Below are 11,130 nucleotides of genomic sequence, written 5' to 3'. Positions count from 1 at the left end.
GTGGCGTGGAAGTGGGGCCATGACAAAGCCGTTAAGCTCCCTAAGTACCACACCTCCTGCGTATATATAACGTATAAACATATATATATAGGTATATCTTAAGTAGTACTCGCAGGATTATAACTCCGAGCCTTTTTAGCTACCTAAGGTTAAGGGCAGAATTAATGCGTTAGTAACGACCGTTAATATAATAAGGATAAGGCAGATGGATTAAATAAATTAGAGGTAGTAAACGCCTAAGTGATGGGTGATAAAGCTGGATAATGTATATACAACGCAGAAAATAGGTGTGGTACTTAGGGAGGCTAATAAATTTGTCATGGCCCCACTTCCACGCCACGATTATAGGCCGAATATTAATTCGTCTAGGCCTTCTAGTCAGTCCTATAATAATAATAATAATAATAATAATAATAATAAAACTCTTAGGATTCCTACTATCTTAATAGATAGTAAGAGTGTATATAAAGAAGCTCGCCGAAAACCCTGAATTTTATAAACGGGTAAAGCATATCGACAGGCAGTATCACTACTATAGGTAATAGCTATATAATAATAAAATAAAAATCGTATATATAAAAACGAAATGTAATATAGCTAATATAATAACTAAAGGTTTAGTAAAAGAGACTTATAATACTCTTTGCGGTTATATAAACCTAGGTTATAAGGACGATACGTTGCCTAAGTATGACTTACCGCCTTATAATAATATTAAAGAATTAAAATACTAGGTTTTAAGACTTAGTATTCTTAGTTCTTGATAAGAGGGTATAACTAGGTTTTTACTTTCGGGTTTTCCTAGATATTAAGGGTTCTTCTGAATTTTCCTTTAAATAATAAACCATAATAATAATAAGGGTTTTTGAATTTTCTCTTAAATTAAAAAAAGAGGTTTTTTAACTTTTTTCCTCTATGTATTCTAGTCTTAGATAGACTAGGATTACTATGCTATAACATAACCATAACTATAACCTGACTAAGCTACACTTATTATATAAGAGTTAGCTTACGGGGGGGTGTTGATATTATACTTATAATAAGTAATAATCATAATAATAATCAGTATAATATCTAAGTTAAAATAAACAGTATATAGTTATAGCTATATAACTAGACGTCTATTTTATAACTAACTTAACGTATACTATAATACTATACGTATTATACGTGTATATATACTTAGCTTATAATATATATAATATAAATATACTAGGTATCGTAAACACGGTATCTTGGTTATTACTTAAGCTAATAACGTGGCGTGATAACCGTCGTGTAGGCTATTAACGTAATAGTCGCCACCTAATCTTTTAGGGTCTTATACTAGCCCCGGATCCAGGAAGAAATCCTAGAAGTTAGTTCTTTACATATTCGTTAAACAAGCAGTAATCCTACGGATCTATAAATTAAACAGCTATCTGCTTAATTTTCCTCACTTCCGCGCATACAGCCTACTACTCGTCGCCTAATCTATTAAAATAAACGACTAGGATTATACTAGACGGCGTGACTCTTTTACTATTGGGCGATAAAACTCTTTTATAGAGTGATACTTTTACCGCGGTAACGGCTTTTCCGATTACTGCTTCGGCTATATAAGCTACCTAGAATAGTAGGCTACTTATAAATAATAATATTACTTTTAGTCTAATTAAATAAACGTGAAGTAAGTAATAGTAAAGAGTCTTCCGATTATAGAGCGTATAGCTTCTATAAGGCTACTTCGCACGCCTTTAGCGTGACTCTCGCGAGAACTTTATAATAGGAGATTAACCCGATTAAGAAAACTAGGAATATATTCTATGCGTAACTCTAACCACTAGTATACATCCTTCTCTATCTATAACGCTATTATAATATCTTCTCTTTATATTCGACTATTAATATATAGGCAGTCTCTATATCGGATTAGACTATTCTTTCTTAGCAGGCAGTCTCTGGTTTTCTGTATTTATAGTACTAGGACCTATTAAATAGGAACTAATATCGGACTATTAATGTATAGGCAGTCTCTACGTCAGGATAGGTTAGAGCTATTAATAAGCAGATAGCCTCTGGTTTTTCGAAGCATTATCGGGATTGCTCTTCTAGAGACTCAGGACCCGGGAAACTATTTTTATAGTCTTTATTATTATAGTTATATCGTATCTAGAATCCAAATTCGTATCGAAACCTTCTCTTTCTCTAGTACCCACGTAACGCGCTATTCTTCCGGGCCTTAACCTAAGCCTTTCGACCGCTATTAGAGGATGAATCTATATTCAAAACCGTATCGTATTCGAAGTCTATACTATATCCAAAAGTATATCTTAATCGAAGCTATATCATAACTAAGACTTAAGACCCAAGACTTAAAAGGAAAACCTTGACTATATTAAGACTTACGCGTTAACGGGTCGTTCGTTTAGGTAGTCCGGGACTACCCTCGTATATAGGATTATAATTTTCTACGCCGATTATATCTGCCTCCTAGCACTAGTTAAAGAAATGCGACGCTATTACTATATAGAACGGCTCCGCGTAGGGCAAAATAAATAAACCAACAAGTAGACTAGCCGAAAAGAGGGTTAGGCTCGTCACGGGTCCGTATCTAGAGCTAAGGGTCCCGAGGAGACGGTCGCTAAGCCTCTAGAAAGGTCGATAATAGTCTGATCAGGGGAACTAATAGCTATAGATAGGCACGCAGGCTTATAGTCGGCTCTTCTGGATTGTCTGCGTCACTTCTATAGGAAGAATAATATAAATTATGATTATAATAGGTCATAAGTTACGACCGTGAAAGATTGGACGAAAAGGCTAGCTAGATATAGTGGGTCTATTCCGAAGAATAGCCGGAGACAAAACCAGATCCCTGGGACTACGTATATAGTTACGTGATATCTATAATCTCTAGACCCGGAACACGCATCTGCCCTACTATACTATTATAAATAGTGGCCTTAGAAGGATAGCTTTATTACGATACTAATATCGAGTAGGATAAAGATATATCTATAGCTATTATAAAGCGAGCTTATACTAAGAAGGAGGATTATATAATTAGTAGATAGACTCTCCGGAAAGGGTAAATAAGTTTATAAAGGGCTTAACTGGAACGACTATACGTCCTATGATTCCGACCGTAATCAGTGGGTCTTAGTAGATCCGCGAGATAACGAAAATTACTAGATATACTAAGCCAGGTCGCTACTTTATTCTTTGTATAACCATCTCTATTACTTTATATAATATACCTAGTAGGTAGAGTATTTAACTTATATCTTCCACCATTATTTACGTCTTCCACCTCGCTATTAATATATGCCTTTCACCCCTATACTTAGGTCAAATACGCCCTTAATCGTGATATACTTAGCAAGGAATTTATCGGCCTATACATCTGGTTCTTACCGGTATCTACCCACCTAAGTACCTAGGAAAATTATAATAATTAATAAGAGAAAGAAATAATAGGTAGTACCTATATACCTATACTAAATATATATACCTACCTTAACTTCTATATCTAAATTAGGTGTAATATATAGGGAGGTCGGGCCTTATATTATTAGCCTACTAATAAGGGTCGAAATAGTAGGACTTATAATTATTCTAGTTAAGCTCTTTATATATAGTTTTACTAGACTAGACTTAGCTTAATCAGGGTAATCTAATTATATCTAGAGTTATTATAACTACGAGGATATAAGTAAGATAACTAGGGCCGATTATAGAAGAGTAGATCTATAGCCTAGTGCTATATCGTTAGTATATTATATAACGTTATAAACGTATATATTTTTCGTTTTTTTACTTAGTATATTATATATATATATATATATATATATATATAGCGACGCTACCTAGATATAGTCGGTTATTATTTATTAATGTTATTTATTTCTTCTTACTCCGCTATTCTTTCTATTACCTAGGTAGTCTAGGAGCTAGAATTCTGACTATATGGTCTTTCTCTAATCCCTATAGGGGGGAAAACCGTAGTATAAGACTTAGGGAATTAGTATAAGACTTAGATAAGAACCCTTATACTCTCCTCTTTTTAACGATTAGTGCCTTATACGGGGCCGTGGCAGCCCCGGTACTAACTTATTTACTAGTACGAACCTCGCCGCTTCTATACTAGGAAGCCTATAACGTTGCCCGTAGCAGCTTTAAAGCCGACTATATACTTCGATGAACGGCGCGCGCGTAATTATCCTCTTTTCGTTTTTTTATATACCCCGTATACCCTAGGGCTAGCCCCTACGGGCCCACTACGGCCTAGTGTGTATACGCTTCCTAGGGTATAGAAGCTCTTAAGCTTCTCCTGCTCTTACTATAACTATAGGTAAGACCACTATAGGCTACGTGCCTTCTTAAAAGCTTATATAATAGCATAAGAGGCTGCCTCTATACTATAGAAGTAACGCCGCATATTTTACTCACGTGCTTAGGGATAGCGCGGTACCGTCTTCTTATTTCTATAATAGAGCGACTAGCTCCCCCGTAGTACCTATTATCGACTAGCGAAGCCGGGCAGACGGTGGGTCTAATAGGCCTCCTGTTTAACCCGTATCTACGTGCTAAGGCAGATAAGGGCCCCTAAGAACAGGTTCTGAGTAGCGTAAAAAAAGAAAAAGGGGCTCCTTTTTTGCGTGCGCCTCTAGCCGGATTCGAACCGACCTAGTTACCTCGACTATATACCAGGTGCACTACCGCTACACTATAGAGGCAGTCGGTTATTATAATCGTATATAATTATTATTCTTTTAACCCTGAGGTTTACTATATTTATCGTATATACTTTTTTCGGGGTATATTACCCTGATTAGAATAGCATATACCTTAAGAAACCTCTTTTAAGGATCTTCTTATTATGTATATTATTTTAGTTATATACTTCTTATAGTCCTAAGTACTCTTATTATTAAAGATCTGTCCGAGTCTATACTATTAATATCTGCTATTAATGACTATTATATAGCTATAGGCAGAGGAATAAGGAGTATAAAGATATATACATTATTATACTAACCTATATATATTAATAATATTAATAAAGCATTTATGGCTTGATTATTAATATATAAGGTTACTATAAAGATATACGAAAGGAGAAGAAGTCTATTATATAACGCAACGCAGTCTACTACGCAATAGTAAACTATTGCGTAAGGTACAAAGCTTATATTAAGTCTAGTGCGTAATACAGTATCCCCCTTTTCTTTATTCCTTCGTCTATATATATCTGCTTTTTCCCTCTCTCTTTCTCTCTTTCTTCTTTTCTAACTTAGTTACTAAACTCTCAATATATACAGAGGTTATCCACGATAACTAATATATCCTGGATTATCTCGAATCATTAATATATACTGCCATTACTATTATACACAGTAACAGCTTTGCCTCTCTTTAGCAGTTAGGTTAGTCTATATATTATAATAGAGCTGGCGTTCTTTCTTAGTTTTTGGATTATTATTATATCCCCTCTACAAAAGTGCTATAGGTGGTATTCGATTAACTTATAGGCCTTAAAGAGATCTGTAACCTCCTCTTCGATTTTATACTAGATTAGTTTAAGCAAGGGGAGACTGGCGTTATTACTACTGGGGGGAGTAGTATTTATTTTCACCGTGTATCGTCTTACTTCGTCCCTGAGAATCGGGCTATCTGTTATTATCTGATTAGAGTTATATAGATCGGTAGTATATTATAGTCTATATCATAGACCTAGTATCTAGAAAGAATTTTATATTTAATAAGATAAGAAGAGTGATAGATACATAGTATCTAAGTACATACCTATATACCTATAGTAATTCTATATACTTAAGTTCTATATACAAAGAGTCAAGGTATTTTAATTATACCACGTAGTTATTCCGACTATAGTCTAGATATAGAGCTTTCTATTCCCGGTAATCTTTCCAATAATGTTCGTTATTATTAATTTATATCGTCAATGTATGTTATAAATTCATATCGTTAATCTATATAATTCACTTATAGATAGAGGCTGTGTATTCCGTTACTTTATTATATAAAGTAAGAATAAAATAGCCGCAGTCAAGTAGGCGTGGACTTGGACATAGGAGAGGAAGACGAAGAGAAACACGAAGAGAAAGACGAAAAAGGGGAGTTACTGCTACTGCTACTATTCGCTTAATTAAATAAATAAGCTAGGCGTTAATTATATCCGCGTAATTAAATTAATAAAACACAGCGAGGTAGTTTATAGCTATAGTTAGCATAACTAAGTAGTACAGAATAACTGGGATCTATATAAACTAGGCTTAACTAGAACGACTCCTACTATTCCGATTATAATTAATAGGTTAATAATATAAGACCCGACTTCCCTATAGATTATACCTAATTTAGATATAGAAACTAAAATAGGTATATATAGTTAGTATACGTATATAGATACTACCTATCGTACCTTTATCTTATTGACTATTATAATATTCCTTAGTATATGGATAGGTAGATACTAGTAGGAACTAGATATATAGACCGATAAATTCCTTGCTAATTATATCACGATGAACAGTGTCTTTTACTTGAGTATAGGGGTAAAATGGATATATTCATAGGGGGGTGGAAGACGTGATTTAAATACCTTACCTACTAAGTACGTTATACGAAGTAATAGAGATAGTTCTACGAAGTACGAAGTAGCGACCTAGCTTAGTATATCTAGTACTTTTCGTTATTAGACGGATCTACTAAGACACACTGATTACGGTTAGACTCGTAGGACTTATAATTATTCTGGTTAAGATCTATAAATTAGTTATACTACCCAAGGAGGTTAGGCGTTATATTATTAACCCACTTGTTATAGCCATAGTCGCAGGCCCTATACTCGTTCTAGTTAAGCCCTTAATTCATTTATTTATACCCTACTCCGCTTATTATTATAATATTAGTAGATTCTTTAAGTGCTATAATTATTTATTATATAATTAAAATGGGTTAGAGTATATATATTATACAATCCCCCTGTAAATACATAAGATATTAGGTATTACCACTAGCAAGAATTAATGCCCGGAAGCTTGTTGTTCCGCTCCCGTTATAGCAGGTTATGCGATATACTTTCTTAATCCTTGGGGAGGTGTAGGTTAGCAATAACTGACTCTATCTCCATTGATTCGCCTGTCTTTTACTTCCGATGTTTTCCACCCCTCAGTGCACCTGCACCGTGAGCTCATCTTCACTCGACATTCCATCGGCGGAGACCAACCGGGTAAACATCTTTTCAGTCTTCTTTTGCCGCCTTCAACCGAAGGAACTTGTGCGACAAGGGTGCTGTTTGCTATTGCAAATCCATAGCCTTCGGCCGAGGCCAGGTCTTCATTACATTTTTGCATCTGCTCCAGCTTAATGGTGGCGTCTGTCCTGTGTGGACAAACTCCTGCCACTCCCTCGTCATTAAATTCGACAATCGCGGAATTATCTATCAATCCGAACACTGGTGTTTATCATTGGAGGATTGTCGGTTGATCGGGGCGACCTTGTTGATTAAGAGTGCTTGGGTCGAGCCAGTTGCTTGGCGAAGCTTAAGACTATGGGTTTCCATGGCATATACCGTGCCATATATGACTATACACCCCAGGCAGATGGCGAACTCTCTATCACTGACGGGGACTTACTCTACATTCTAGACAAAAATTTCAACGACGGATGGTGGAGGGCGAAGAGGAAGGCCAATACTGAAGATGGTGACGAGCCCGTGGGTCTCGTTCCCAATAACTACGTCGAGGAGGTACAGTAAACCCCCTTTTTTCTCTTTTTTTCCTTTTTTTCTTTCTTTCTTTCTTTTTTTTTTTTTTTTTTTTTGACATGGCACTCGAGCACTGACATCCCTCAGGCTCCGTCTTTGGCCCAAGCCCGTGCCATATATGAGTACACGCGCCAAACTGATGAAGAGTTATCATTTCCTGAAGACGCAAATCTAACCGTGTACGACGCGTCAGATGATGACTGGATTCTCGTTGGTTTGGGGAATGATTTTGGCTTCGTCCCCGCGAACTACATCGAGATCCAAGATGTAGTAGCAAGCGACAAGACCGCAGAGGTCCAACCCGTACCCCCTTCCTTGCCTGCACGTCCGATACCAGTTTCTATCGAGCCAGAAACTTCCCACGAGCCCGTGGCCGCTACGGTTGAATCACCGGCATCCGTTTCGATCACTGCATCAATTGCAAACCCTGCGGGTGCCATGCCTACTGTCATACATTCAAGCCGCCTTCATCAGGGATCGGGCCAGGGCAGGCCGAACCGTCAGTCTCCTGAATATCAGACGAATAATGACAGGACCGAAGAAAAACAGACACCACAGCTGCCGGCGAGGCCTGCTTCAGAAACCAATTCACAGGCACGTGGGGAATCTCGCGGACAATCTCACCTAGACGACGAAGTCGAGGTTGAACAACCAGCACCTCGAGCTCCTGGGGGCTTTCATATGTACAACATAAATGAAATGGTGACCGTTATGGGCAAGCGCAAGAAGATGCCGACGACTCTCGGAATCAACCTAGGGACTGGAACTATACTCATCGCTCCAGAAAAGACACAGGACGGGCCGACGCAGGAATGGACGGCCGACAATATGACTCATTATTCCCGAGAAGGCAAGCATGTCTTTCTAGAGCTCGTCAAGCCAAGCAAAAGCGTTGATTTTCATGCGGGGGCAAAGGATACTGCTGAAGAAATCGTGGGGGCCCTGGGTGAGCTGGCCGGTGCAGCCAAGGCCCAAGGATTGCGGGAGGTCATTCTTGCTGGAAGCAGCCATCACCAGAAGAAAGGACAGGTACTTTACGACTTCATGGCCCAAGGTGCCGATGAGGTCACTGTTACAGTTGGCGACGAAGTAATCATTTTGGACGACAACAAGAGTGACGAGTGGTGGCACGTAAGACGGGTCAAAAACGGCAAGGAAGGTGTTGTCCCGAGCAGTTACATTGAAGTAACCGGTACCGTTTCGCCACCTCCTAACTCCTCCGGTCTGAACGCAGGCTTGTCTGTTGTTGAGCAAAATCGGCAGGAAGAAATACGCTTGACCAAAGAGGCTATGAGAGCTGCTCAACGAGACAACCAACACAATCAGGTAGGGCCGGGAATGCCTTTGCCTGAACGAGGCAGCAGCCTTTCGGCACGAGAATGTGGTAATAACTCTGGGCAGCGGAGCAAGCGTGAGGACGGCCAGTTTGGATCCAACAACCCAAGGAAGTCAAGTAAGTCGCTCTCTCATGCTCTCTCCCGTTTTCCCGACCAAACGAATATTACATTGTGCTCATACTTATGTCAAGGGCCCGATGCCGACAAAGTGCGGACCTGGACTGATAGGTCCAAGTCATTCAGCGTGGATGCCCAATTCCTTGGCCTCAAGGACGGCAAGGTCAACCTCCACAAGATGAATGGCGTGAAAATTGCCGTTCCAATCGCAAAGATGTCTCTAGAAGATCTAGAGTATGTTGAACAGCTGACCGGTGTCTCTCTTGATGAAGACAAACCTCTGTCGAATGTCAAAATAACAAGCAGAGACCCCTCCAGAATCCTTGGAGCCTCGAAAATCGGAGGCAAGATTGGAGCTGGCGCATCAGTACAGCATCCACCGAAATTTGAGTATGACTGGTTTCAGTTCTTCCTTTCCTGCAACGTTGCAGTCGGCCTGTGCGAACGATATGCACAAGCTTTTTCTAAAGAGTCTATGGACGAAAGCGTGTTACCAGATGTCGATGCAACAGTTCTCCGTAACCTTGGTTTGCGCGAAGGCGATATTCTGAAGGTCATGCGCACTTTGGATGCCAAATATGGTCGGACAAGCTCGCGCGGAAAGAGAAACAAGGATGGAATTGACTCGGATGAGGAGGCCGGCACAGAAGGATCCCTCTTCTCGGGCCCTGGTGGTGCGCTTCGCAACAACACAAGGAAAGGTAGACCAGCTCCCACGGTGCAACCGGGTGACGTTGTGGACGCCAAAGTACTGGCTACGCTGAGCGAAGACAAAACCCACACCGACAAGCCCACCGTTTCAACTAAAGATCCCGGGAAGCCTAAGGCCAGTGGCTTTGACGATGACGCTTGGGACATCAAGCCCGCCAGGAAAACCGAAGAGCAGCAGAAAAGAATAACCGCGGAGTCTTCCAAGCCACCAGCGTCATTAATGAATTCAATGCAGGAACTATCTCTCCTGACAGCCCCGCTTGAGCCGAGTCGCCCCGAGACCCAATCGAATGTTCCAACGCCATCTCAGACTATTCCCATGGAAAGCACGCCAGTGGCAGCACAGCCGCCTGGCGCAACGCCCACTTTCTTCGCGGCGACTTCACCAAAGTCTCCAGCCGTCCACCAACGACACCGGCCGATTCCACCGCAGACTACTCCAAACCAGGGGTCTGCTCTCATACCCCCCCCAGCAGCTCGACCCTTGTCTGCGCCTCAGTTCACACAGTCAAGTGCATTTACGCCTCCAACTCTAAGTCCCAAACCCACGGGAGCGAACTCCCCGGCTCGCGTGGCGCCTCCTGGACAGAGCCTGGAGGAAATGAGCCAAATTCGGGCTCATCAGCAGTTCGTGGGCCAAATTCAGCGATTCCCAATGACAGGTTTCGGGGGCCAGCAACAAACTGCAGATGCACAGCCTTTTGCAGTGAATCCGCAGTTTATGCAACCAACTGTGACAGGAATAACCACGCCCCAGTCGCAGATCCCATTTGGCGAACCTGGTCGGCTGTCTACACTGTCTCCGCTACATCCCCAAGGGACTGGTTACCCTTTGCCGTATTCCTCATCCCTATTACCCCTTCAATCTCAGCCCGCGACCAGTGTCAATTCATATTTGCCACCAGCACTACAGCCTCAGCAAGCGGGAATGCCATCATTCCAACCGCAGCCTATGGGCCCTGACCCATACATGCTGCTGCCACCGTCGCAGCCTTTGCAGCCTCAAAAAACTGGCCCTGCCCCACCCGTCCGGTTTGGCGTAAGTGACGAGGCCAAGGCCCTGACACCACAGCCGACAGGTCGGCGCGCGAACCTCTCTCAAGCAAGTAAGTTGCACCAAATCTAAACACGGAATACACGCGCTGCTAACATGTTTCAAGCGCCGAACAATCCTTTCGGCTTTTAGTTATGTCC

At 40.8% G+C, this 11,130-nt stretch overlaps 1 protein-coding gene and 1 pseudogene across 2 annotated transcripts; one reads left to right on the top strand and one right to left on the bottom strand.

The window, feature by feature from the left end:
• Positions 1-4,640: 4,640 nt before the first annotated feature.
• Positions 4,641-4,715, bottom strand: ACRALDRAFT_t149 (annotated as a pseudogene). Its single transcript has one exon. The product of its transcript is annotated as a tRNA-OTHER (tRNA).
• Positions 4,716-7,555: 2,840 nt separating this feature from the next.
• On the top strand, positions 7,556-11,122 carry ACRALDRAFT_2103937 (uncharacterized protein; the record flags this gene model as incomplete). Its single annotated transcript, XM_071023162.1, has 4 exons — positions 7,556-7,753; positions 7,859-9,224; positions 9,300-11,042; positions 11,097-11,122. The coding sequence occupies 4 exons, from the start codon at positions 7,556-7,558 to the stop codon at positions 11,120-11,122; spliced, it is 3,333 nt and encodes a 1,110-aa protein (XP_070875129.1).
• Between the last annotated feature and the right edge of the window lie 8 nt (positions 11,123-11,130).

Source organism: Sodiomyces alcalophilus (genome assembly GCF_042370955.1).
Source record: "Sodiomyces alcalophilus JCM 7366 unplaced genomic scaffold ACRALscaffold_4, whole genome shotgun sequence".
NCBI classification, from domain to species: domain Eukaryota; kingdom Fungi; phylum Ascomycota; class Sordariomycetes; order Glomerellales; family Plectosphaerellaceae; genus Sodiomyces; species Sodiomyces alcalophilus.
Note: the sequence above shows the minus strand (reverse complement) of the source record. Positions and strands in the feature narration are given on the sequence as shown.